The following is a 27,182-nucleotide window of genomic DNA, read 5'->3' as shown; positions in this document are numbered from 1 at the left end:
GCCCACCCCAGAGACAGTAAAATATGGTCCAGAAGTCAGCACCTAATCATTCTGAGGTGTGCACCAGAGGGGAGGGGGTGGAGGGAGGGTGGCACTCTGGGATCATGCCCCGAGTCTCCTACCTGTCTGGTGGGACCTGGAATGTGAAAATGTGCCTGCCCGAAGTCTCTAATGGGGAGCTGGGGTAGGGGGCATCCAGAAGCTTTGGCATGGGGGCATAAGCAGAGAGCCAAGCAATGGCAGGTGGGAGGGGCATTGGCAGCAGAGCTGGGACCAAGGTAGTTGGACTGCTGAATCCCTCCTGCAGGTGCTTCTGCCGCCACCATGGAGCAGGCACCCCCGGCCTCAGCCACGGCCCCCAGCAAGGGCTGTTGCGCCTGCTGCAACCCAGGTAAGCCTGGACACTGTGGGGCGGTGGGGTCTGGGCCGCAGAATGGGTGCCCTGACCCGCCTCTTCTCCCTAGGGCAAAGGCCCCGCCAGGCCGAGTGAGCTGGAGCCGCTAGCCTGGGGACCTCTTTTAAGATGACCCGCACGGACCCGCCGGACCTGCTGGTGTCAACCGTGTACCAGGACATCAAGGTGGCGGCTCCGGGCCCCGTGTCGCGGCGCCTGCCATGTGAACGCGCCATGGCCCGGCCTGCTGCGCCCGCGCGGTTCAACAAGCGCCACTGCCGCAGCTTCGACTTCCTGGAGGCGCTGGACGGGCCGCCCATGGAGGTTCGCGTGGGACCCGGGCGCCCCGAGCCACCGCCCCCGGAGCCCGTAGCGCCACGCCCCCGACCCCGCGATGGCGAGCCCCGGCGCCGCACCCGCTCCAAGAGCGCGCCCCGCGCGCCCCCGGGCCTGGCGCCCGTCGCCCCCGCCTCGCCCCCAGTGCTGCAGCGTCGAGGCCGGGAGGCCCAACGCGCGGCGCGGACCGAAGGGTCGCCACACCGGGAGCCCACGTACCCCGCGCTGCGCGCGCTCGCCAACGAGCTGCACCCCATCAAGCTGCAGCCGCAGCGGGGCGGCCCGGGCCGCATAGCGCCCCTGTGCGCCGCCGCATCCAGCCGCTGCCCACCGCCGGAGCCGCCCCCGGGACCCGCCCCCCACGTCCGCTGTCGCCTGGACATCAAGCCGGACGATGCGGTGCTACAACACGCTGCCCGGGGCTCGCGGCCCTCGGGGCCCGCTGAGGCTGGGCCCTGGGCCCGCGCCGCCCCGCAGCTGCACGGCCTTACGGTGCCCGGGCCTCGTCATGTGGCGCTGTCACGCACGCCCACCCCCAGTGAATCGTACTGCGCGGACCCCCGGGCGCTCTACTGCGATGGGCCCCTACCTGGGCCCCGCGACTCTGCAGAGCGCCGCGGCCTGCCCTTCACCACCCCGCCGGGTCCCACCCAGTTCTTCTACACCGAGGAGCCCGACGGCTATCCCGGAGCCTTTCCGGTCAGTCCCGGCCCTCCCTTCGACTACTGCCCGAGGTCCTACCCGCTGGATGAGCTCCCGAGGCCCAGTCCTCCGCGCGGGGGCGGCTACTATGCAGGGGACGTCCGGACCTTCCCGATCCAGGAACCTCCCTCCCGCTCCTACTACTACAGCGAGGCCACCCCAGCGCGAGCCTACGGCCAGCCCTGCGGCCCCCGCTATGCCCCCGAGGAGTCCCGCGTCCACCCCACCACCCGCCCCTTCTACAGCGAGGACTTCGGACGGTACCGCGAGCGTGACGTCCTGCCTCGGACTTACCCTCACCCTCGCGGCAGTCCAGCGTGGGGCGACTGGGGCCTCCGGCCCTACCGCACCCTGCAGGTGGCCCCGCCCCCCAACCCCGGACCGTTGCTCGCCTCGTGGCACGGTGGTACAGGCACCAGCCCACCCCGGCTGGTTACCGACAGTCGCCACTACTCGCGCTCCTGGGACAACATTCTGGCGCCCGGGCCTCGCCGGGAGGACCCCCTGGGCCGCGGCCGCAGTTATGAAAACCTGCTGGGGCGGGAGGCGCGGGAGCCGCGAGGCGCCTCCCCCGAAGGCCGGCGCCCTCCTGTCGTCGTGAACCTATCCACCTCGCCCAGACGCTACGCGGCACTGTCATTGTCCGAGACGTCGCTATGCGAGAAGGGCAGGGCCGGCGAGGGCCCGGGCCGCGCGTGGTACGTTACACCAGAGATCACCATCACTGACAACGACCTGCGCGCCGGGGAGCGCCAGGCAGCCAGGGGCTGGGAGCCGTCCGGGGACCACCCGCGGCCGCCGCCACCGCCGGCGGTCCCTGAGGGTCCCACCTCAGGCCGCCAGCGCAGCCTCGAGCAGCTGGACGAACTCATCACCGACCTGGTCATCGATTCACGGCCCCCCGCCGGCCCAGCCGCTGAGCCCGCGGCCGCCAATCTGGGCCGCCAGCTACGCCGCCTGCTGGACTCCAGGCCCGAGGGCCCCGGCGGCCCCGCGCTATCGCCCCCACGCTCACCGCCCGCGTCGGCAGGTAGCGTTGAGGAGCCCGCGGGCACCGGGGAGCCGGCCGATGCGTCGCCCGAGCCCAGCGCGGACGAGGACGACCTGATGACTTGCTCCAACGCGCGCTGCCGGCGCACCGAGACCATGTTCAACGCCTGCCTCTACTTCAAGTCGTGCCACAGCTGCTACACCTACTACTGCTCGCGCCTGTGCCGCCGCGAGGACTGGGACGCGCACAAGGCGCGCTGCGTTTATGGCCGCGTGGGCAGCGTGTGCCGCCACGTGCTACAGTTCTGCCGCGACAGCGGCCCGGTGCACCGCGCCTTCTCGCGCATCGCGCGCGTCGGCTTCCTGTCGCGCGGCCGCGGCGTGCTCTTTCTGGGCTTCCCGAGCCCCGGCTCGGCCGACAACTTCCTGCGCTTCGGTCTCGAGGGGCTGCTGCTGTCGCCCACCTACCTGTCGCTGCGCGAGCTGGCCACGCACGCCGCGCCCCTGGGCAGCTACGCGCGCGAGCTGGCGGCCGCTGGGCGCCTTTACGAGCCGGCCGAGTGCTTTCTGCTCAGCGTGTCCGTGGCCGTGGGCCCCGGCGCCGCACTCCCTGGCGCCCCGGCCCGGCCCGCCCCGCGTAGCCCGGGCCCCACGGTGCGCAAATTCGCCAAGGTGGCACTGGCGGCCGGCAGTCCCGCGCGCCCGCCCCCGCCGCTGGGCCGCGAGCCCGAAATGGAGACGCTGATCCTGACGCCGCCGCCCGGCACGGCCGGCCTGGACCAGGAGGGCGAGGCGGGGCGGCGCGCGCGCGAGGTGGCCTTTATTCACATCCAGCGCGAGTTGCGCCTCCGCGGCGTCTTTCTGCGCCGCGAGTTCCCGCGCGTCTACGAGCAGCTCTGTGAGTTCGTGGAATCCAACCGGCGCTTCACGCCCACCACCATCTATCCCACAGACCGGCGCACCGGCCGCCCTTTCATGTGCATGGTCATGGCCGCGTCCGAGCCACGTGCGCTCGACTGGGTGGCCAGCGCCAACCTGCTGGACGACCTCATGTGACACAGCCAGGCCTCGCCGCGCTCCGCACCCTACTCCCCTCGCGCAGCCCCCCAGGGTGCTACCCGCAGGCTCCGCCTCTTCGTCCCTCCGTCCTCTCCCCCCACTACTACTCACCCTGACCTGGGAGCGCTCCGGCCACCCCTACACCCTCCCACCCGGAGGCCGATCCTCAGCTGCTTGGTGCTCCCCGCTGGGAGGCGGGGTGGGCCTGAGGACCGGCCTCGGCTCTGCCCCCTGCTGGCCCGGGGTCATCCTGGCACGGGCCGTGTTCGCACAGAAGGCGGTCCTTCTGTCCGCAGAGCTCCTGCTGGGGACCGGTACCGCTCCGGCCCCGCAGCCCCTCCCCAGCCGCCCAGGAGCTCCGTGTCGACCAAAGCCTACAGTGGGGTCCTTAGGGCAGGACCCCCACCCCGCGGCCCGGCCCCCTCCGCCTCTGGGCCTCAGCTCCACACGGCCACCCCACCCGATCTGGGGCCGGGTCTGGACTTGCCGGCCCTGCGGGGCCGACCCGCCTCCTCTGGCCTAGGGTGTGACCGGCTTAGAGGCCCTTTCTCTCCGGATAACAGCAGAGGAAGCCTCGAAGTGCGATGTCTCCTGCTGCAAGGCCGCGCCGGCACAGAGCACGGAGCCTGTCGGCTGGTCCCAGCCAAGCCCGGAGGTGGGGGAAGGAGGGAGCAGAGACCGAATCTGAGCCATCACTTTTGGTCTCCGCAGCTGTCAGCACCTCCAGCCTCACTGGGGCCCTGCAGGAGGTTTGGGGGAAGCAGCTGTGGCGGGAGCAGAGGCAGGCAGGGCCTGGGCCGGGACACCGAGGGGTGGGCGGGGCCAGGCTGAGAGGCGTCGAGGTGTGTGCCCTCCGCGAACACAGTCGCCCTTCGGTACGGAGGAAGGGCCCCAGAAGTGGGCGAGGGGCGAGCAGCACGAGACCAGGGGTGGAGGCGCAAGGACCAGGGAGAAGGGGCCTCTGCAGGGGGGGAGACCGTGTTGGGAGCCCGGGCAGGGAGGCGTGCGGGTCCCGAAAGCCTAGTCCTTGGAGCGCGCAAACGTTCCCGGACCGGGGAACGGGAAGCGAGCCCGGTGCCCAGCCCCTGCCCTGGGGAACTCGAGGTCGGTGGCCTCGGGCCTCTCCCCCCGAGATGTATCCTCTGTCCGGGTTGAGGGCCCATGGAGAGCCGGAGAGATCCGAGGAGGGAAAGGCGCCAGGCCGGGCGCTGTGCAGGCCGCCCTCGGGTCCCTCCTGGAACCCCCGCCGTCCGTCGGAGCCGAGGCAGATGCGCCGGGTGACGCCCGCGGCCAGCCCCCCCATCCTGCCCACTACACACACACACACACACACACACACACACACACACAGCCCGCCTGCTTCCCCCATCCTGCCCACTACACACACACACACACACACACACAGCCCGCCTGCTTCCCCCATCCTGCCCACTACACACACACACACACACACACACACACACACACAGCCCGCCTGCTTCCCCCATCCTGCCCACTACAAACACACACACACACACACACACACACACACACAGCCCGCCTGCTGCTTCGCTCCCGGTCGTGCCTTCTTGGGCGCCGTCTCTCCTGATCCTTCCTGCCCCGCCACGTCTGCGCGCTCGCCCCGGCCCCGCAGCTCGCCATGGCGCCCCGCGGGCCCCCATCCGCCATTGCCGTCTCCCGAAGCCGGCCGTCGCTACCCCGGCCCGGCCCGGCCTGTCCCGCTTTCGGCTCCACGCCCGAGGCCCAGGCAGGAGACCCAGCCCGGAATTATTCCCAGAGGGCAAGTGCTTTCACCAAGTAAAAAAGAAATTGAATGTAGCTCCCGTTGTCTCCTGGGGTCGGGGGTCGGGGGTCGGGGGGGGAGGGAGGCCTTTGGACAGAGCGGGCTAGGGGGCTGGAGGCCTGACGGCGCGGGGCGGGGTGGGGAGTGAGAAAGGTCCTGATGGCCAGGGGAGGGGGCGTTAGTGAGGAAGGTCCTGACCGCGAGGGAGGAGGACGGTGAGGAGGGTCCTGACGACGGGGGTACGAAGAGCAGGTCCCGCGTGCGTCTCTAGGCCCGGGTCGCCTAATGGCCCTCTCCAAAGGGGCCTGTCATCCGCTCCCGCCGCGCACTCTGAGTCCCAGACCCAGCCCGGAAAGAGATTTTTATCGGCTGGATTTAATCCCCATTTACTCCCGTCTCCAAGTTCCCCTTTAAGAGTGACCGGAATGGCCCCAAGGCTATAAGGAGCTGGGCTGCGATTGGCCAGCCCGTGCTGGGTTCGGCAGTACCATTGGCTGAGGCGACGAGCCCGTAGCATCCCGCTACGGGGTTGGCTAAGGGTGTCCCAGAGCCCGCCCCGCGCAGACTCTGGGAGGTGGGGAAGGGGATGCAGCGGCTGTGGCTCTCGTGCGCTCCGAGGGAACATGGCTGAGGCGGACTTCGCTCAGATTCCTGATGTGGACATCGACTCCGAGGGAGTTTTCAAATACGTGCTGATTCGAGTCCACTCGGCGCCGCCCTCCGGCTCCCCGGCGGGCAAGAACAAGGACATTGTGCGCGGCTACAAGTGGGCAGAGTATCATGGTGAGGGCGGGGCTAGGGGCGGAGTTGCGTCCACGGGGCGGGGCTGAGGGCAGGTCCTGCACCCGGGGGGGGCCAGTGGGGCGGCGACTCTAGGGGAACTGCCCGGGTGGAATGGGTCTGGGCGAGTGGGCAAGGCCTGACCGGAGCCCGGGCGACATGAGAGATGACCCTGGAAGGGAGGATTTGCGGTTCTGCGGGTGGATGGGGCGGAGGGCGGGACGCGAGGGGGTACTAGTATCTGACCACTCTGTCCTAGTCTCAGTCCCCCAACTCGAGTGTGGGTCCCCCCATCCCCTCTCTCCCACCCCAACCCGGAGGGCCTCCCTTTCGCCGGGGAAGGGCCTGCTCGGAGCTGGGGCTCGGACTCTTCGTCCCTCATCATCCAGGGCGTCCGCGTTGAACTGCCCTCCCTCACCCCCATTCCCAGCCGACATCTACGACCAAGTGTCAGGCGAGCTACAGAAGAAGGGCTTCGAATGCGAGTGCTTGGGAGGCGGGCGCATCTCCCACCAGAGCCAGGCCAAGAAGATTCACGTGTATGGCTACTCCATGGTGAGCCCCTGGCTTCAGCCGCACAGGCAGGGCATCCAGGAGCCTAGCTCTGGCCTTGGCCCGGGCCCCTCAGCCTCTCACCTCCCACCCTGGAATTACATGCCTGGAATCTGGTTTTCCAGGCACCTTTGCTGTAGAAATCCCCCTCACAGGCACATCATTGCCACATGGCATGGGAGGTGGCCCAGGGGTGTGAGAGTGCAGCTGGCCTGGTATTTCAAACACTCGGCCCCTTAGGCCTTCTTACTGCCTGGAGGTGCCTAGCTGGGTCTTAGGGGCCACACTGTGGGCTCAAGCTCTTGAGTGTCACTGTCAGGGACCTGTACCCAGCACTGCCTGGCCTGCACACCTCTCCTACCACAAGCACACAGGTGCACCTAGCCTCCCTTGGTCTCAGGATCTGCTCATCTTGGAGGCCCCTTTTCCTGGGAGAGCTCTACCCTGGGAGGGAGTAGGGGGTGTCAGGCTCCACAATGGGCCCCCTTCCTACCCTGGCTGCTGGGTGTCCCAGAGCTGTCCTTTCTGCCCAGGGTTACGGCCGTGCCCAGCACTCTGTCTCCACAGCGAAGATCCAAGCCAGGTACCCCAACTATGAAGTTACCTGGTCTGACGACGGCTACTGAGGTGACTGCCTGGTTCCCAGCCACAGCCTCCGCCCCTGCCCCCCAAGACCTCCCAAGGCTGCCTTCTCCTGCTGCAGCTCCTGGCTCTCACCCGTCCCCACCAGGCTTAGGAGACAGAGAGCAGCCTGAGCCCTAGGAATTAAACGTTATCATCCCTGCCAGGACCCTGGACTCTACATTGTGACTTCCCAGCCCCACAGGGCCCCATTTGGTCCCCCAGGCCTCAGGCAGGGGCGGGCAGGTGGCAGGGGCAGAGGCAGCAAGTCTGTTCTGACCATCCCCACCCAGCTCCACCCCTGGAAGCCCAAAGAGCCTCAATGCACACTCAGCCCTTTGGGGTCTGATAAGGGGGCCCCTTCACTGCCCTGGTTTATGACCACATACCTGCTGTCCCCAAGGACACCCCGGGGGAGGTGTGGGTGAGCCTTGTACAAGGGCTCAGCACCTGGTCCTTCAGGCCGGCTAGGGGCCCCAGGTGCCCTCACGGGGGGCAAAGGGGGGGGGGCGCCAGTGACAACTGTTAGGCCAGCGTCACAGTCATGAATCTGACATGACTGTGAATCCACCATGACCACCCCATGGTCCCTCACTTCCCAGATCAGATCCCACAGACCCTGCCAGCAGGGCTCGCTTACCTGTCCTAGCTGTGCTCATTCTCTTGGAGACCCTCCCTCACCTGGGAGCCTCCACCTGTCCCCCACCTCAGTCCAGACCCCGGTGGCTCTGATCAGACTCCTGGACAGTATGGGTGTGGGCCGCCAGCTGAGGTCCCTGCCTGGCAAGGGTTTGGGAGGCTCAACCTGGGGCAGCAGATCCTGGTCGGTGCGGCAAGGTGCTCTGGGCTGGGGGAAAGGGGGAGGCCCAGCTGAGGGTAGTTGTGGAGAGTGACCCCCTCCCTCTGGGACAGTGGACCAACCAGGCCCCCCCCATCAGCATGTCAGCTCCATGCACCTGCCACCCAGAAGTCAGCATCCTGCCAGGAGGAAACTAAGGCTTGAGGTGCCATCAGCTCCAGGGTCACACAGCAGTTCACTGTGGGCAGAGTGGCTCCAAACAGCACGTTCCTGCCTGCAGCCACAGCATCTCTGCCCGCCAAGCCAGGTCTGTGGCAGCAAGAGCACAATGTACCAGCAAGTCAGAACCCTGTACCTGGTCCCCCAAACTGCTGCTGAATAATTAATAAATGAGTAAATGAAACCCCACAGACTTGGTAAACTATATGCAAGGGTGGGGTGGGGAAAATAGAGTGGGATTGGGGTCTCTCCTCCAAGGCAGGGAGCGAGGGCAGGCTCTAGGAACTATGGGGGGCCAGAGAGCCAGGCCTGAATGTGCTGGTCCCTGGGTGCCTGCTGGCACTGCTGGGACAGGCAAGACCGACCTCCTTGCCAGGGCCCAAAGGAGCAATGGGACATCAAGAGGACAGGTGCCACTGCTTCTGCTACCCCCATCGTGGCTGCACAGACACGTATGTGGGTCTCTGCCAGGTTCAGCTACTGGCAGTTGCCTCCACATGGGGAGCTGGCAGAGTGGACGCTGGCCCTGGCCCCGGGGCCTCCCGGGGTTCTTTTACAGCCCCTATTCAGCTGTGTCAGCGCTGGGTGGGGCCGGGCCCTAGCCCCCTGCTGTGCAGTGGGGGCCCAGTCAGACTGTGGGTCCACAGGTGCTCATAACAGGCCGAAGTCCCAACCTCCAGGACCTCTGCCACTCAGCAGCACCAGTCTGCCTCTGCCAGCCATGCGACTGCTTGGCCTGCTGCCCTCCCTGGCCCTACTTGCCGGTGAGCTGTCCAGCCAAGTCCCAGGCAGGCGGGTGGGCTCCGGGGCTGTGGCCTTGCCGTCTGGATGGCGGGTGACCATGGCACCCATCTGTGAGAGGCAGACCCCCAGGGCCACTCCCAGTTCCCTGAGCTGCCCTTGGACTGGGTGGCCGGGCAGGGGCCTGTACCCCACATGTAGCCCTGGGTTCCATGCTAGGCGCTGGGGGTTCCCACTTGCTCCCCCAAGTTGTGTCCCACCTTGACCCTTGCGTGGCCTGGGCACCCCTGACCCCACTGCCTCTTCAAGGCCTGGGAAGTTAGGAGTGCATTCCTCTGGTTCCTGCTGTGGAGCTGGGGGTCCTGCTGTGTGGGTACTCCTGCCCCCACCCTGCCCAGTCTGGGCCCCAAAGGAGGGCAGCCAGTGGGGCCCCTGAGACACAGCGTTTCGGGAGAAACCAGATAGCGCGCAGCCCCAGCCCCAGCTCCTGTCCCTGCCAGCAGGGTCCCTGGGTGTGGCCTGGGTCCCCAGCCACTGCAGGAGCCCCCAGGAGGCCATGTGCAACTTTGTGTGCGACTGCAGGGACTGCTCAGATGAAGCACAGTGCGGTGAGCCTGGGGGTGGGGGCGGAGGGCGACCCCCCCGCAGTGGTAGCACAGCACTGACTGCTCCTGCCCCCCAGGTTACCGCGGGTCCTTCCCAGTCCTGGGCGCCCCCTTCACCTGTAACTTTGAGGAGGACCTCTGTGGATGGCGGGACGTCAGCACCTCTGGCTACAGCTGGCTCCGAGACCGGGCAGGGGCTGCACGGGAGGGTCCCTGGCGCCCCTCAGACCACACGCTGGGCACGGACCTGGGTGAGGCCTGGGCAGGCGTGTCCCACAGTGCACCTACCCCGGCCCACCTGAACCCTCCTCACCCCATCCTCCTGCCCTGGCCAGGCTGGTACGCAGCTGTGGGCACCCACCTTGGGAAGGAGGCGGCCAGAGCGCGGCTGCGCTCCCCCGAGCTACGCGAGGCGGCCTCCACCTGTGAGATCCAGCTGTGGTACCACGTGGACTCTGGAGGTGTGCCAGCCAGGGCCCCTGGAGTCGGGATCCTTGTGGGGGCTGCAGAAGGAAGGAAGGGGGCTGCTAGCGGCTTGGAGGGGCCCCAAAGGAGGAGCCACGACAGGAGCAGGGTGGGGGTGGGGGCGGCGCTGGGCCACAGCTGCCCCAGGCCCTCTTGCTGCAGGTGTGGCTGATTTGCGGCTGGAGCTGACCCATGGCGCTGAGACGCTAATCTTGTGGCAGAGCTCCGGACCCTGGGGCCCCGGCTGGCAGGAAGTGGCGGTGGCCACTGGCCGCATCCGAGGGGCCTTCCAGGTGAGCCAGGGGCGCTCTGCACTGGGGTGCTGTGGCCAGGGGGTCCCTCCCAGGCAGTGGGAGGTCTGTTGTTGGGCCCAGATCCTACGGCCCCTGCTCTCTTCAGGTGACCTTCTCTGCCACCCGAAACGCCACCCACAGGGGTGCTGTGGCCTTGGACGATGTGACCTTCTGGAGCTGTGGGCTGCCCGGTAAGGGCCCCATGGGGCCCCATCTGCCCCAAACCCGGGAGGGGCGGTGGGCTACAGATGCCCCCCCACCCCCACTACCACTCTGACCGCCCTGTGCAGGGCTTTGGGGCTGGGGTAACTGTCCCTCCCGCAGTCCCCCAGGCCAGCTGCACCCTGGACAAGCACCAGTGCCGCAACCGTGCGTGCGTGGAGCGCCACCAGCTGTGCGATGGGGAGGATAACTGTGGTGACGGCTCGGACGAGGCCCCACCCAACTGTGGTGAGACTGCAGCCCTGGGGAGCACCTGGAGGCTTTGGGGGTGAGCTTGGCCATTCCAAGGGCGACTCACATCTGCCTGGGGGCTGAAGACTCTCAGGGCAAGTCTGGATGGGGAGGAGGCCCCAGCAGCCCTGCACGGCCCTGAGTGCTGCCACCGCAGTCGTAGGCCAGCACACGGCCACCAGTTTTGAGGCCGGCCTGGGCCCCTGGAGCCACTTGGAAGGCTGGGCCTGGAACCGCAGCACCAGTGCCCCCCAGCACTCCTCCTGGCCACGCCGCGACCACAGCCGGAACAGCGCACATGGTGAAGCCGCAGGGCCTGCCTACCCATGCCCACCCCCACCCGCCCCTATCTGCTACACCTACTCACACCTGCCCACACCTGCCCACATCTACCCACACCTGCCCACACTTTCCCATACCTGCCCATGCCCACCTAGGCGCCTTCCTCATCTCCGTGGCTGAGCCCAGTGCTCCTGCCATCCTCTCCAGTCCAGAGCTCCAAGCTACTGGCCCCAACAACTGCTCGGTAAGGCAGGGGCGGCAGGGGTGGCAGAGGTGGCAGAGGCAGACCTTCCCAGTGCACGGCCCCTCAGCCACGCCCCTCTGCTGCCCCAGCTCGTCTTCTATCACTTCCTGCACGGGTCCGAGGCCGGCAGCCTGCAGCTGTTCCTGCAGACCCAGGTCCCTGGTGGCCCCCAGGCCCCCGTCTTGCTAAGGAGTCGCCGTGGAGAGCTGGGGGCTGTCTGGGTCCGCGACCAGGTGGATGTCCAGAGTGCGCACCCCTTCAGGGTGAGGGTCCAGAGGCTGCCACGGGGGCCATCTGTGAAAGAGGCCTGGCTAGAGCCCCAGACTCCTGTGCAGACACATCCTGCAAGCTGGGGTGGGGTGGGGTGGCTGCTGTGCACCCCCTGAACCCATCTGCCCTCAGATCCTCCTGGCTGGGCAGACAGGCCCTGGGGGCGTCGTGGGTCTGGATGACCTCATCCTGTCAGCTGGCTGCAAACTCCTCTCGGGTGAGCCTGCCTGAGCACCTGCCAGGAAATGCGCATGCGCACACTCACACACATGCCTGCGCACACTCAACATATGCATGTGCACACAGGTACATGCATACACATGGGCAATGCACACACACATGCACTTATGTGAACAGGCACACGCACACAGGCACACGCACAGGCACATGCACACATATGCACACACATGCACAGGCACACACACACGTCTGCACAGTGCACATGTGCAGGCAGGCATATGCATACTCGTGTGCATAGGCACACATGCACACACATGTACATGTGCAAGCACACACATACGCATACCCATGCACACCCGCATGTGCCCCCAGCCTGACTCCAGTTCTTCCCCCACAGAGGCACCCACTGGGCACATACTGCCACCTGTGTCCTTGGCCCCAGCCCTCCAGTCCCAGCCTCCCAGACCACGGCCCCAGGACCTCTGTGAACCAGGACACCTCTCCTGTGGGGACTCATGTGTGCCCCCTGAGCAGCTGTGTGACTTCCAGCTGCAGTGTCAGGGGGGTGAGGACGAGCAACTATGTGGTAAGAAGGTGACCAGGCAGTGTGGGGGTCCACACTGGGTCCACAGCGGTCTCCACCCTGGGGCCCAGGGCCCACCCAGCCCACCTCCCCGACAGGCACCACGGACTTCGAGGCCTCGCCCGGGGGCTGGGAAGATGCCAGCGTGGGGCGGCTGCAGTGGCTGCGGCTCAGGGGCCAGGAGAGCAGGGAGCCCGACATGGATGCCAGCGGGGCCACTGCAGGTGAGGCCAGGCCCCCTGAACTCCGTCTGGCCTCCCAGGGCTCTCCCTGCACTGGCCCTGCGGAGGAGGGCCTAAGGGAGGCAGGGGTTCTCTAAATGTGGCCTCCCAGCGCCTCCCCTCCTCCTCCAGGCCACTTCCTGTCCCTGCAGAGGGCCTGGGGGCAGTTGGCCCCGGTGGCCCGGGTCGTCACACCGGTCCTGGGCCCCTCTGGCCCCAGCTGTGAGCTCCACTTTGCTTACTATCTGCGGAGTCGTCCCCGAGGTAGCGCCCTGCCCCCCTGCGCCGTTTGCCCAGCCCTGGGGGAGTGGGCGGAGGGGGGGGTCGGGCCTGCCCTGCCAACGCCCCTCGCCCAGGCTTCCTGGCGCTAGCCGTGCTGGAAGGTAGCTCCCGTGAGCTGCTGTGGGAAGCTCCGAGCAGCGCCACCCAGAGATGGACGGCGCACAGGCTCTTGCTCGGGGCGCGGCGCCGGCCCTTCCGGGTGAGCAGGGCACCCGGGGGTGGGGGGTGGGGGGTGGCTTGGCACTGGCCCTGCTAACAGCCCCCGTGCCCCTCCCCTCCCCTTCCTGTGAAGCTGGAATTTCTTGGCCTCAAGGAGCTGGATGGCCCAGGCCCAGAGGCCGCAGGTGTGGACAACGTGACCCTCAGGGACTGCAGCTCCGGGGTGACCACAGAAAGGGACAGAGGTGCCCCTAGTCTGCCTCCACTTGGGGTGTCCCATCTCCCCACTTCTCAGGGGCTCAGGGCGGGCTGCGGGACGGGGGCACGGACTAACCCCACTGCGCCCCCAGAAGTCTCCTGTAACTTCGAGCGGGACATGTGCGGCTGGTACGCCGGGCACCTCACAGATGCCCACTGGCGCCGCGAGAGCTGGGGCCCCGGCCACGACCACACCACTGGGCGAGGTAGGCACAGCCCTGCATGGCCCAGACTTCCCACCCCTGCCCAACACCTGCAGCTTCATGTCCCACTCCAGGCCACTTCATGCTCCTGGACCCCATGGACCCCCCTGCCCAGGGCCCCGGCGCCCACCTGCTCACCAGGCCCCAGGTGCCCGCTGCTCATAAGGAGTGTCTGTCCTTCTGGTACCTCCTCTATGGGCCCCAGATTGGTGAGTGGTCAGCACCCCAAGGCCCATGGGCTCCCCACCCCACCCCCACGCTGGCCCACCAGGGTCTGAGGGGCCGAGGAGCGGGATCCCCTCCCAATGCTGGCCTCCCCAGGAACCCTGCGTCTGGTGATGAGGCGGCAAGGGGAGGCGGACACGCTGCTGTGGGCACGGTCCGGCACGCATGGCAACCACTGGCACCAGGCCTGGGCCACCCTGCAGCACCTGCCTGGCGCAAACTCCAAGTACCAAGTCAGTCTATACCCGCAGGGGGTGTCCACTCCAGCCCAGCCTCCCAGTCTGCCACCCCCCAGCCCAACCCTCCAGACTGCTGACCCCCCGCCTGCCACCCCAGCCTCTCAGTCCCCTCAACCTGCCATCCCTCAGCCTGCTGCTCCCTGCCCCCCCCCTCCAGCTGCTGTTTGAGGGCCTCCGGGATGGGTACCAGGGCACCATGGCGCTGGACGACATCACTGTGCGGCCCGGCCCCTGCTGGGCCCCCCGGCGCTGCTCCTTTGAGGACTCGGCCTGCGGCTTCTCCTCAGGGGCGCGGGGTGGCTGGAGGCGCCAGGCCCGGGGCAGTGGCCAGGCCTCTGGGGGCCCCTGGACGGACCACACCACCGAGACGGCCCAGGGTGAGGGGCCGGGCAGGGTGGGGGCGGTGGGGGCTGCCGGGCGGCAGCACTGACTACCGCATCCCCCCCAGGGCACTACATGATGGTGGACACGAGCCCTGAGGCCCTGCCCTCTGGCCACGCGGCCACTCTGACCTCGGAGCAGCACCGGCCCCTGGCCCAGCCGGGCTGCCTGACGTTCTGGTACCACCTGAGCCTCCGCAACCCAGGTGAGGGGAACGCTGCAGGGTGGGGCGCCCTGTGCACCCACCGCTGCGGGGCAGCGGACAGGGCACTGCCTGCGGGTCTGACCTCCCAGGCATTCGGGCTGGCAGGTGTCCTCCGGGTCCACGTGGAGGAGGGTGCGAGGCGCCAGCTACTCAGCATCAGCGGTCCTGGCGGGCCGGCCTGGCGCCTGGGCAGCGTGGATGTGCAGGCTGAGCGGGCCTGGAGGGTGAGTGAGGGAGGGCCCCGGGGGTGCCCCTTCCTCACCCGAGGTGGCCGGCCCAGGTGGGGCTGAGCACCCCTGCCCTGCCCTGCCCCCTGCAGGTGGTGTTTGAAGCCGTGGCCGCTGGCGTGGAGCACTCCTACATAGCTCTGGATGACGTGCTCCTCCAGGACGGGCCCTGCCCCCCACCAGGTGGGCGCCCCATTGCCCTGGCCTTGGCTGGGGTCCATGGGTGGGGCCAGATGTGTGCAAACCCGAACTACCCTGGTCTCCAGTCCCACTCTGAAGTGCCTGCCTGGCCCCCATAGCTGTGCAGTGAATAGGAGGGGGACAGGCAGTGAGGGAGCGGCACAGCAGGCAATAGGGAACATGGGTGTGGGGGTCAGGAGGGGAATGTGGCCAGTGGGGATGTGGGCAGCAGAGGACAGCAGTGGGAGGCGTGGACATTGGGACGCATGGGCAGCAGGGACTGGTGCCCACCATGGTCCTCACTCCTTGTAGCCTCCTGCAACTTTGAGGCCAGCCTGTGTGGCTGGAGCCACGTGCCCGGATCTAACCTGGGTGGGTACAGCTGGGACTGGAGCAGTGGAGCCACACCCTCCCGGTACCCCCAGCCCTCTGTGGACCACACGCTGGGCACAGAGGCAGGTGAGCACCTGCTGCAAGCGGGAGGGGCTGAGCCAGGGAAGCTGGGCCAACGGTCAGACCTCTAGCAGCCTCCAACCTGGCACATGCCCCCAAGCCCCGTCTGTATGGGGGCCTAGGCTTCTGGGAGTCCTGAGCTGTGGACCCTCAGGGCTGATGCAGGCTCCTCGCATGGCCCCTTGTTCCCAGGCCACTTTGCCTTCTTCGAGACAGGTGTGCTAGGCCCTGGGGGCCGGGCAGCCTGGCTGCGCAGCGAGCCTCTGCCTGCCACACCCGGGGCCTGCCTCCGCTTCTGGTACCACATGGGCTTCCCCGAGCACTTCTGTGAGTAGCGGTGGGTAGGGGCAGGGGCAGGGAGGGGTCCCAGGAAGGAGGGATCTGACCTGCCTGGCGCCCACAGACCAGGGCGAGTTGCGGGTGCTGCTGAGCAGCGTGCAGGGCCAGCTGGCTGTGTGGGGTGCAGGTGGACACCTGCGGCACCAGTGGCTGGAGGGCCAGGTGGAAGTGGTCAGCTCTGAGGAGTTCCAGGTGAGCCCGGATGCCCAACGCAAGACCCCGGCGGCTGTGGGCCAGGGTGTCCCCCCCTCCTTAGGTGCACTCAGCCCCCGTGCTCCCTGCAGATTGTGTTTGAAGCCACCCTCCGTGGCCAGCCAAGCCTGGGGCCCATTGCACTGGACGACGTGATGTACCTGCCTGGGCAGCGCTGTCCACAGCTTGCACCCAGCCCAGGTGAGCCCCTGGGGTGCCCAGTCCACTGGCCTCTGGTTCTCGGATCTGGTTCTCTCAAGTCCCAGATGGGACTCCAGCCCACCCAGCCCCCTCATGGGCCTGCATGCCTTCCCCCAAACCTTGGGGCAGGTCTGTGCATGGAGGCAGGTACAGGGTGGACAGAGTGTACAAGCCCCACACTCCTGGCCCCCCAGTCCAGCCCCAGCCTCCTCCCCGGCCCCCTGGGTGCTCCTGGGGTCAGCAGGAGCTGGGGTGGGGCAGTCCAGGTTTCCTTGCCTGGGCACGAGTCACCTCTTGGGCCCTTCAGGGGCTCAGGACCTTCCCGTGCCCCATGCCCGCAGGGGACCAGGCTGTACCCGTGTCAGTGCCAGCCGCGGTGAGTGGAGCCCTGCTCTTCGTCATCGTTCTGGTGTTGCTGGGCTTTGCCGCCAGGCACTGGCTCCAGCGGGGAGGGGGCGCCCCCTTCCAGAGGACCCAGACGCCTGCAGCCCCAGGCTTTGACAACATCCTTTTCAATTCGGTAGGGAGTGGCTACAGGTGGCAGCAGGGAGGAGTTGGGACTGCTGGGCACCCCCAGGTACCCCCCCCCCCACCTTGCTGGCAGTCTCCCCCTCCCTCATGGGACCCCTGCCTTCCAGGATCAAGTTACCCTCCCGGGGACTGTCCACAGCGACCAGTAGACAACTGTGGGGAGGCCACGCTCTTCATAGGACAAGAGCCTCCTCAGGAGTGACCGGAGGCCAGGGACCCAGGATCCTCGGCCTCCCACCTGGCCACAGCTGAGCGCAGGCCTAGGACCCTGAGCTGCCCCACCCCGGCAACCCACCCTCCCAGGTTCTGGGGTGAGGGGGACAGCCAGAGGCACCCCATCCACAGGGAGGAAAAAACAGCCGAGAACCAGATACTTTGCAAGGCTTTGTTTTCTTTGTTGGACAGCAGGCATGGGTGAGGGGGACCCCGCAAGTCTGACCCCCATTTGCTCCGCCATGTAGAGAGACCCCCACAGGTCCTGGCAGACAAAGCAAGCAGCCAGAGGGGCTCAGCGCTCAGCCGGCACACGCTGATTTCGAGGCTTTGTGTTCATTTTGCCCTTGGGCCCTTCTCGATGGGCTTCCCGATGTCCTTGCCCCGAAGCTTGAGGCCTGAAAGCAAAGGGGGCCTCAGCTCCAGGGATGGGACTCCTAGTGGCTTCCAGCTGTGCTCCAGCATCCCCTAAGGATGCCCGTCAAGGAGGGAGGGAGAGGAAGCAGCCCACCCTCGCAGGAACACCCCAGTTTTCGCAGCTAAGTGAGGGGTCTGATGGGGTCTTAGAGGAGATCACCAGCACTTCTCAGAAAAGCCGGGAGGTGGCCATTCCTCGGAAGCAACACACTGACCCCGATGGGGGCAGCGCTGGGGGCAGATGCTGACCTGGGAGGACACCTAGCAGGGGCCCTGAGTGCCCCTGTCCGTGGCTCAGGGGAAAATGGGAGGCTGGGACCCTGTGGGCCTGCAGGAGGGTCGTGTGGCTAGTCCCCCTTCCCCACCCCCAATCCCCCCAGCCAGCCACCCTGCACCCGGCAGCCGCGCACCGATGGCTCTCTCGATTTTGCCCAAAACCTGGTTATTGGGAATGGCCCGTCCACTTTCATAGTCAGCGATGACCTGCGGCTTCTCGTTGATTTTCTGAAGAGAAGACAGACATCACTTTCCCGCACCCATGGCCAAGGCGGGCAGGGCAGCCAGGGGGCTGGGGACTCACCGTGGCCAGGTCCTTCTGCGTCAGCCCCTTGCCCTGTCGGCCCTGCTGGATCACCTTGCCCACCTCCAGGGGCACCCGGTCGTGGTGCAGTTCCTCCGTCTCCCGGTCCAGCTTGGCCGTGTTCTTGGTGATCGAGTGCTGTTTGTTCTGACCAGCAGCCCCTGAGCAGGCACAGGGCGAGGGCAAGGGCAGGTTAGGACAGAGCCCCAGGAGCGGCAACTCAGGGGGCATCAGGCTTGCGCACTCCCTAGCCCTGGTCACGGGCATGCACGGAGGCCAGGCTGTCAGGAGGCCTCTTCCCAGGACGGCCATAGACCTAAGTGCAGGTGTGTTCCAGAAGTTTCTCTCAGCTCTGGGAAGCAGGTGGAAAGTAAGATACCTCCTGACCTCATGCAGACCAAAAACCAGCTAGCTCCCAGCTTCTAACTCACTATGGCTGCCAAGCAGTCACCTTCCTGGAAGCAATGAGCATGCTCCTCGGCCAAGTGCTGGCCCCACTACCCCAAGTGCACCCTGAGAGGCAGCGTGCACAAACGTGTGCAGAGAAGAATCCTGACAGCCCGTCTTCCCTCTGCAGCCAGGAACACCAGTACCTACATTTCTTGGATGTCTCCACGTCTTCTCCTCGCCTCTGAGCTGCTAAGATAGCCTAAAATGCAGGAAATGGTTTTTGGTCAAAATTAGCATTAGGAGTGGTTCCCATTCACCAGTCTCACCTGCGCTCAGCCAGTAGCACCTCGCTTTCTGAGGTACCACCACAAAGGCTTGGACTAAAATCCAAGCTCCTCAAGTAAAAACCCTCTACCCACAAATATCCAGGCAGCTCCCATGGGATGGAACCAAGGAAAAGAGAAGCAGCTCACTTGTAGGATTACTGAAAAAAAGAGAGTAATGGGTTCCTTTTGGAAATTTATCTACTTATCCGGCTCCTACCAAAGCAACCAGGACAGCCAGATGCTGCTTTACTCAGCGAGGCTGGCCCATTCCTAAGGAGAGAGTGTTTGGCAGTCTCCCCACGGTCTCCCGGGAAACATCAATAAAAACGATGCCCTTTGACCAGCACAATTGCTAGTTTTAATATGATGTTTTTTTTCTCCAAGCTTCTTACACTTCGGAAAAGTAGTAAACACTAAGTCGACTTGATTAAAGATACTTTCCAGACAACTCATTCTGAGGACTTGAAAACACTGCGGCTATCACATTTGCTTTAAAAGAAAGGAAGAGAATTTGGTTTCTACCAAGCAAGGGGCAGGTCAACAAATGTGGGATCACCATGTCCCCCGAAGGTGGAAAGGGGAAAGGAGGTGACACTTGGGCTCACGGCTGAGTCTAGGAGAGAGACGCCACGCTGGGTGCCCTGCCCAGAGCACCTCTCAGGGGCAGCTGCCTCACACCCCAACAGCAGGAAGCCAAAGCCACCTACACACTGGCCCTGATGGCCGCTCTGACCTGCGGACCCGGCTCTGCAAGACAGAGATCTGGCTGGCCCCGTTCCCCACCACAGCCTCCTTGCTCCTGGCACTCACCCCCACGTACCCCCCACCTCCAGCCCCATCCTGACTCCACATCCCCACCCCTGTCCGGCCCCCACTGACTACCTCCTGGTACAACTCCAACTCCACCCCCATCCATTCTTTCCGTGGTCCTGCCGTCCCCCTCCCCGACGCCCCCAGCCCCTTGTCCCTGTCCCCCCACCCCCATTCCACGCTCATCCTGTTCCCGACTGAGTTTTGTCCCCCACCTGCCCCCAGCCCCGTTCCCTGTCCCACCAGCCCACCCCCAGCCCTGTTCCCCCCAGGTTCTGCCCCCACCGGACCCCAGCTCTGTCCTCAGCCCCGGCACCCATCCCATCGTCCCTGTCCCCTGCCCCCTATCCCTGTCCTCCCCGCAAGCCTCGTTCCTGCCCCGGCCCGGCCCGGCCCCCACCCCGTCTCCCGCCCCCACCCCATCCCCTGTTCCACCAGCCTGCCCCTAGCCCTATTCTCGCTCTGGCCCTGTGCTCGGCCACGGGGCCCCCGTTCCCCGGGCCCCTGCCCCCACCCCGGCCTTGTTCCCGTCCGGGTCCTGCACCCCACCCGACCCCGGCCCAGGCCCTGGCCCCGGGTCCCCGCCCCCAGCCCTGTCCTCCGGCCCCGCCCCCGGCCCTGTTCCCGCCCCGGTTCTGTCCCCCTCCCGCCCCCGGACCTCTGGTCTCGGCGCTCCTGCCGCACCTGCTTGGACTTGGCCTGGGCCGCCGTGGGGCCCTTCTTGCGCAGCACCGTCACCGTGTCCCAGTCGCTCTCGGCCATGGCGGCAGCGCGAGCTCCGTCCGCGGCTCCGCGGCAGCTGCTCCAGGCCCCGCGCGGCGTCGACGTCCCGGGCCGGCTTCCGGCGTCCGCCCCGCCCCCCCAGCCCAATAGCCGGCGCCTCCGGCGGGGCGGGCACTTCCCGCGGCGGGTGGCCAATCGGGCCGCGGCTCGTCCGAGGAAACGCCGGGCTGGGGGCGGGAGGACGCAACCGCGGGGGAGGTGGTCGGGGGCGGAAGGCGGGGGCTGGAGACGGGGGCGCGCGGGGAGGGGAGGGGAGCGGGGGGCCCTGGGGTTGCAAGTCCCGGGCGTCGCGCGCACCTGCGCACCTGCGCGCCCCCGTGGTGAGCCGCCCCCGCCCTTCGGGCCGAGGGTCTCAGTGGCTCCCTGACCTGCTGCCGGGGCGAGGGTGCGGATCGCGGGGAAGACAGCCCCGGGGGTCCTTCGGCGGGAAGCGTACCCCGCTCTCGCGCTCCTGCGGTGCGGGCAGGACGGGTGGGGCTGAAAAGGACGCAAAACTGGAGGAAAATGAGTTACGAAAGTGGATGCCTTGCGTAATGCGCATTCTGTAGTCCGCGCACGTTATTTGACCGCAATTCTGTAATATTTTTATAATTATGAGTTTGTGCGATGTATATAATCCTTTTATGGAAAAAGGTCACAACAAATTACATTTAAAAACGCGACAAGCATCACAAAATTGAGAAAATTAACATTTTTATAACTTAAATGTATCTTTCTAAAGCTTTCGCTTACACTTTGCTTGCTGCGTGAGCTTGGTCGGCCTCACCGGGATGTGATCGAATCGTTTTACAGAAAGGAAATTCAGGCTTTCTGCAACCTGAATTTACAGCCCCGCGGGTCCCACCGACGTCGGTGTACGCGGAATCCCGGCTTCCCCAGGCGGTCTCATCGTCTTGGCATCTTGCAGCCTTGCGCTCCGCAGACGCGGCCGTTTTCCAGCCAGAGAGGAAACAAGCACATGGTGAATCACCTTGCATACGCTCAGTTATTGAATATACTCTGAGAAGAGACAGCTTTGCTTCCCCCACGGGGGGCCAGGAGACGCGGCCCTGCCAACTCGCCTGCGAGCGCTTGAGGCTGCAAACCACACCTTTGCCTACTCCCCGCGTGCTCCCGGCATGTGCAGACCACGGGAGGTTCCCACAGACCAAATCTGTTTTCCATTTCCGTGGACCCCAAAACTGCCTGTGGTCACGCGGGTAGCATTGGCTCCCGGGGGACAAGACAAACTGGGCAGACACCTGGCCGCGTCTCTATGCTGGGGTGGGCATTCCCGCGAGGGGAGCCACCTCAGCTCCCTGGTAAGTCTACCCTGGTGGCCTCCAGGGAGAGGCAGCTAGACCTGGTATCCTCTGCCTATGCAGGTGTCCGCCAGGACGGCCACCACCCCACCTGACCCTCAGCTGGGAGTCCTTTGGTACCTGCTGTGTGCTTCCCACCACCACCACCACCTGGCTGTGTCCTCTCTAAGGTCCTTGCCCCGACTCTGGGCCCAGATAAAGAGCCACACTGCAGCCTTTGGGGGTGGGGGTGGGGTTGCAGCAGAGAAGGAGCCACATTGCGGCCTTGGTGGGGGAGACAGAGAAGGAGCCACGCTGCAGCCTTGGTGGGGGAGACAGAGAAGGAGCCACTCTGCAGCCTTGGGAGGGAAGGTGTGGCATCACCATGGGGCACTGGCTCGGGAAGTCCTAGTCAGTGGGTTGCAGCTCTGCAGAGATGCCATGGAGCGTCCTTTTCGTGAATCCTCTGTCCACGTGGTGTAAGAGAAGCAGTCTCCCAGTGCCGTCCATATGTCTTTATGCATGATGAGAGAAAAAAAAAGGCAATTCCAATACGTACTGGTAAACAAAGAAAAACGTCTATTTGTTTATAAAACAAAGACATGGTTCTGCATGTTGTGTCGTGAGGAAAAATTAAAACTCCTTGTCAGTTGAAAGCCATCTGGTACAATCTCATAACTGGGAGGGTGCAGATAGTTCACGAGGAGGGAGCCCATTGCAGGTTTAATGATGCATCCCGATTGCAGTGGCCAAGGTCAGTTCCCAGGCGGCTTCCCCCCTTTCAAGTGTGGGCAGGACCTGGGACCCCCTTGTTTCTGACCAAGGGCACATGGAGGGCACGTGGCTGTAGCTGTGGGATGAGTGGGCTACGTCTTTGTGAGGAACCTGCTGGGACCTCCATGTGGGTACATGCCATGACAGTTGGCACAGACTCTGCCCCGGTTGAGCCCCCAGATGAGGATGCAGCTGCTGGCCCCAGGGCTGCCACTGAAACCCAGTTCTTCCACGCATATTTGTGGCAGTGGAGAACCAGTACAGCCACGAAATGTGACACTGGATTTAATGTTGTTGGGTCTATGGAAGTGTAGCTAGCATAAAAGACAGAGATGTTGAGTGAACAAGGTCATGATAGTGATGACCTCCACCAGCATAAAGAGCATTGCAGGCAAAACAGAGGACATTTTTGTCACCCCAGAGAGTTCTCTCATCACCTTTGCAGTCAACCTCCTTCCCCCCACCCCAGGCAACTAGATGTGGTGTCTATCAGCAGACATTGGTCTGGTCTGCGCTAAAACTTCACAGAAATCCAGTCACACAGTTTGCCTTCTTTTGTGTCTGTCCACTTTCATTCTGCACCATGTCCCAGATTCATCCGTGTCGTGGGGTGTTTCAGCTGTCTGATTTGGTTTATTGCAGAGGAACATTCCGTTGTAGGAAAATGGCACAATTTGTTTATCCATTCGCCTGTTGATAGAGATTTGGATTGTTTCTAACTTTTGCTGAATAAAACCGCCATGAGCATTTGTGTGCACATCTTTGTGGAAACATGCTTCTGTTTCTCTTAATTAAATACCTGGGATCGGAACGATGGGGCTGTATATAGTAAGTGTGTAGATAACTTTAGAAGAAACCACCAAACCGTTCTTGCCTGCCCAGCAGCGATGTGGGGGCTCCAGTTGTCCCCCTAACCTCTCCTGTACTTGAGAGGGCAGCTGTTCCAATGTTAGGTTTCAATTTGCATTTCTCTGATGCCTATTTATGTAGAACATCTTCTTAGGTGCTTCTTTTCTGCACTCTTTTAAAATATTTTTTTAAGTTTTTCTTCTTTTCTGTCTCTTTTAAAATATTTTGCCCACATTTTTGTTGCATCGATCATCTTTTTCAAATTATGCTACAAAAGTTCTTTAAATTCTCTGCGGGCAAGTCCTTTGTTAGATATACATGTTGCAAATATTTTCTCCCATTCTGTGGTTTGCCTTTTCATTTTCTTAGCTGCATCTTTCAAAGGGCAAAAGGGTTTTATATTTATGAAGTACAACTTACCAATTTTTCTTTTATGCTAAATGCTTTTTGTGCCTTATTTAAGAAATCCATAGCCAACTCAAGGTTGTGACATTTTTTCTCCTATAGTTTTAGCTTTTATGCATTGGCCTCTTCTCCATTTTTGAGTTAATTTTGTGCATGGTGTGAGGTCAGAGTCATTCTTTTTTTTCCTTACAGCTACCAAGGGGTACCAGCCCTTTCCCTGTTGTCCTTTGATTGAAAGCCAGCTGACTGTGTGTGTCTATTTCTGGACTCCGTATACTGCTCCACTGGCCTCCATGCCTCTGCTTTTGCCAGCGCTATCCTTGTGATTTATATGATTTATAATAGGTCTCGAAATCAGACAACTGCTTTATTGTTTTTAAAAATTGTTCTGGTTCTTCTAGATCCTTTATATTTTCACATAAATTTCAGAAGCAGTCTTCCAGTTTCCAGCCAAAAATAGCTTGCTGGGGTTTGGACTGGCATTGCCTTTAGCCATGGGATCATTTTTTGGGGAAAGCTGACACCTCAATCCTCATCTCCAGCCCACGAACATGCCGACTCTCAGTTATCGAGGTCAGCTTTATAGCTCAGCAATGATTTGTACTTGTCAGCGTGGAGGTTTTATGCATCTTTCATTGAATTGATTCTGAAGCAGTCTGTGTTTTTTTGATGCTATGGTCAATGGAATTATTATAATCTGTTTGTATAAAAGAATACGGTGGGGTTTTATCTACTAATCTTATGTCTTGCCAGCTTGCTTAAATCATCAGTTCAGAGTAGTTGTTTCGTTGATGCTTAGAAATTTCTACATAAATTGTTGGCGCCTGCAAAGAGATAGTTTCCCCCCATCTTTTACAATCCTTTTACCTTCCTTTCCCCCGTTTTATTGCAGAGGCAGGACCTCCAGGACAGCGTTGAATACAAGTTCGGAGAGCAGTGTCCTTGCCTTGCTCCAGACCTCAAAAAGAGAGTGCTGTGTGCACCCCAGGTCAGAGACAGCTGTTGGTGGTTTCCTTACATGGCCTGGAGCACATGGAGACCTTTCCTTCTCCCAGTTTGCTGAGAGATTTTCTCAGGAATGGGAATTGGGCTTTGTCACATCCACTGAAACGGCTATAGGGCTCTCTCCTTTATTCTGGTGGCATATCACTGTGCCAGGTGTGGCTCGGCTGAACTACAGTCCCCAGAATTCCCTTCCCTGCACATTTATGGCCTGGGTGAGCCACAAGAAGCATTTTGCAGGCCCCATGGAGACCGATAGGCAGCCACTCCATCGTGTTCCTGGACACAGAAAGCCAGGTGGCTCACCCTGTTGGCTGCACCTTGGCCCCTGCCTCAATGTCCCCAGTCCCTGACCTTTGGAGGGCAGCCTCCCCAGGGGGCCCCAGGGGAGCCAAGAGCTGACCATGGTTTGGCCCTCACCCCAGCGTTCCTGTTTGTCACCCGCCCCAGCTCACCCAGCCATCTTCCCAGCGCCTACTCTGGGCACATCACGCTCAGGCACCCACCCCACAGCAAGGCCGAGCCCACAGGCTGTGGACACGGCTCTTTCAGCGTCCATGGTGGTGCCCAGCGGAGCACTTCTAAATCCCCAGGGCGTACACTCAGTGGCTGAGCCGGGGTGAAGACCTGGTTGCTACTGTGTGGAATCATGTCGCTTGATTTCCGAGTGATAAACTTGAGTTTCACCGTTGGGAGACGGCGACAGACCAGGGGGCTCTTGCTCGACCCGGCAGCGTGGACCTGCTCCGCCACCCAGCGCCCCTGCAGCGCCCAGCGATGGTGTCCCGAGCTGTGTGGAGGTGCTGGGACCCACGCCTGTGTCCCACCGAAAGCGGCGTGGCGCGCGCTGCCGGGGCGCGGGGCCGGGAGGGCGGAGGGAGTGTGCGCGCCCAGCCGGCGCCTCCCGAGAGACTCTTGCTGCGGAGAAGGGGCCTCTGTGCGAGGGCAGCGGGGGACTGCCGGGCTCCGAGGAAGCGGGGAACCGGGTGCACCCCTCTCTGCGGGCGCTGCGGGTTGCGCGGGGGAAAGGAGGGTGGGGGCGGAAGGGATGGGGCTTCCCTGCGAACGCCAGGCGCGTCGGGTTGGGTCAGCACAGAACAGCTGCTTGACTTTTTTTAAATTAATAGGCCGTATGCAGGACACTAGGATTTCATTCCGGCCCATTCACTTCCAAAAAAAAAAAAGCTTCACCAAATGGTTCTGCTGCAATAATGGGATTCTCACACAGAAAAAGAATGAAATGTCAACCCCACCCCCACCACACAGCATACAAAAAAAAAAAGAAAACCCCAATTAATAGACTTTTTTATGTGTGTGTGTGTGTGTGTGTGTGTGTGTGTGTGTGTGTGTGTGTGTGTTTAGGGCAGTTTAGACTCACAGGAAACTGAGCAGATGATCCGAGAGTTCCTGCTGCCCCCTCCGGGCTCGCTCCAGCCCGGGCCCCTAACCCCTTCCCATCTTGGCAGACCCTGTTGCTACATGTTACTAGCGAGTCTGCCAAGACCGGGCCCCGTTCCTGTGGTGCAGCTCAGTGGCTTCCATGGATCAGCATCAAAGCATCACAAAATAGTTTGGTTTCACGGCCCTAAACATTGCCTCTGTCCACCTACCTATTCACTGCCCATCCCAACTCCCTGGCAATCCCTGGCTTTTTACTGTCTCTGCAGGTTGGCCTTTACCAGATTGTCATCTAGTTGGGCCACACAGCGTGCAGCCTTTTCAGGTCTGCAACTTCCACTGAACGCTATGCCCTCAGGGTCCCTCGGCGCTCCCTGTCTTTTCACAGCACCACAGCTCGTTTCATTTCTCTCCTTTTCTGTGTGATAAAAGATATCCAACTTTAAAATTCACCATTTTAACCATTTTTTAGTGTGTAAATCAGTGGCCTGTAACTTTTGCCACTACTTCCAGAACATTTTCATCACCCCAGATGGAAGACACTCTGTATCTATTAAATCATCACAACCCACCCTACACTCCCTGCCAGCCCCTCCTAACTGCTAATCTCCTTTCTGTTCCCATGATTTTGCTTACTCTAGATACTGTATATCATACAATGCACAAAAGTATCTGGCTCAGTTAACATAGTTTCAAGATTCATCGATGTTGCCACATGCCTCAGAATTCCATTCCTTTTTATGGTCAAATAATAGTCCATTGTATGAATGGACACTTTTGTTTGCTGATTGATCTGTTGATACGTAGTTGGGTTGCTTCCACCTCTGGCTATTGTAAATAATGCTGCTATGAACACTGGCGTGCAACACTTCTTTTAACACTTAAAATGATTTGTTGTCGGGTGCACGGGTAGTTTACTGGTTAGAATGCCTGCCTTTCATGTGGGAGACCCAGGTTCGATTCCTGGACCATGCACCCCCTCCCAAAAATGATTTGTTGTCGAGTACAGGAGCTCTTTATATATTCTGGGTATTAATCCCTTAGATATATGATTTACAAATAAGTTCTCCCATCCTGTATCTTCTTTTTTTCACTCTTTTGATGCACAAAAGTTTTTTTTATTTTGATGATGTCCAGTGTATCTATTTTTTTCTTTTGTTGCCTGTGCCTTTGATATAATACTTAAGGAACCATTGCCAAATTCAAGGTCATAATATTTTCCCCTTATTGTTTTAGTGCTTAAATTTAGTCTTTGATCCATTTTGAGTTAATTGTTGTCTATAATGTAAGGTAAGGATCCAACTTCAT

General features: G+C 62.5%; 4 protein-coding genes across 5 annotated transcripts; 3 read left to right on the top strand and 1 right to left on the bottom strand.

Annotated features, from left to right (window-relative positions):
* Positions 1-304: 304 nt before the first annotated feature.
* On the top strand, positions 305-4,879 carry AJM1 (apical junction component 1 homolog). Its single transcript, XM_077148995.1, has 2 exons — positions 305-391; positions 465-4,879. The coding sequence occupies exon 2, from the start codon at positions 524-526 to the stop codon at positions 3,476-3,478; it is 2,955 nt and encodes a 984-aa protein (XP_077005110.1). The 5' UTR covers positions 305-391; positions 465-523; the 3' UTR covers positions 3,479-4,879.
* A 615-nt stretch (positions 4,880-5,494) lies between these two features.
* Positions 5,495-8,419, top strand: PHPT1 (phosphohistidine phosphatase 1). Of its 2 annotated transcripts, none has more exons than XM_077148997.1 (4): positions 5,495-6,047; positions 6,475-6,599; positions 7,130-7,223; positions 8,130-8,419. In XM_077148997.1, the coding sequence occupies exons 1-3, from the start codon at positions 5,888-5,890 to the stop codon at positions 7,220-7,222; spliced, it is 378 nt and encodes a 125-aa protein (XP_077005112.1). In that variant the 5' UTR covers positions 5,495-5,887; the 3' UTR covers position 7,223; positions 8,130-8,419. The 2 variants fall into 2 exon arrangements, with proteins under 2 accessions (XP_077005112.1, XP_077005111.1); XM_077148996.1 differs by having other exon boundaries at positions 5,497-6,047; positions 8,156-8,419.
* Positions 8,420-8,520: 101 nt separating this feature from the next.
* MAMDC4 (MAM domain containing 4) lies at positions 8,521-19,013 on the top strand. Its single transcript, XM_077148999.1, has 29 exons — positions 8,521-8,999; positions 9,480-9,584; positions 9,659-9,832; positions 9,917-10,042; positions 10,209-10,339; positions 10,446-10,530; positions 10,664-10,789; positions 10,956-11,093; positions 11,230-11,318; positions 11,408-11,581; positions 11,721-11,805; positions 12,166-12,354; positions 12,450-12,575; positions 12,705-12,836; positions 12,929-13,053; positions 13,147-13,258; positions 13,364-13,477; positions 13,549-13,683; positions 13,796-13,932; positions 14,096-14,315; positions 14,387-14,524; positions 14,630-14,748; positions 14,844-14,934; positions 15,244-15,390; positions 15,577-15,711; positions 15,788-15,915; positions 16,008-16,116; positions 16,458-16,636; positions 16,755-19,013. Exons 1-29 carry the CDS (start codon positions 8,549-8,551, stop codon positions 16,794-16,796), a joined length of 4,062 nt encoding a protein of 1,353 aa, XP_077005114.1. The 5' UTR covers positions 8,521-8,548; the 3' UTR covers positions 16,797-19,013.
* Positions 17,019-20,167, bottom strand: EDF1 (endothelial differentiation related factor 1). Its single transcript, XM_077148998.1, has 5 exons — positions 20,068-20,167; positions 18,455-18,506; positions 17,858-18,018; positions 17,688-17,781; positions 17,019-17,258 (listed from the first exon to the last, which is right to left on the bottom strand). Exons 1-5 carry the CDS (start codon positions 20,143-20,145, stop codon positions 17,197-17,199), a joined length of 447 nt encoding a protein of 148 aa, XP_077005113.1. The 5' UTR covers positions 20,146-20,167; the 3' UTR covers positions 17,019-17,196.
* Between the last annotated feature and the right edge of the window lie 7,015 nt (positions 20,168-27,182).

The sequence above is a fragment of the Tamandua tetradactyla genome, chromosome 2 (assembly GCF_023851605.1).
Source record: "Tamandua tetradactyla isolate mTamTet1 chromosome 2, mTamTet1.pri, whole genome shotgun sequence".
Taxonomy (NCBI): domain Eukaryota; kingdom Metazoa; phylum Chordata; class Mammalia; order Pilosa; family Myrmecophagidae; genus Tamandua; species Tamandua tetradactyla.
Note: the sequence above shows the minus strand (reverse complement) of the source record. Positions and strands in the feature narration are given on the sequence as shown.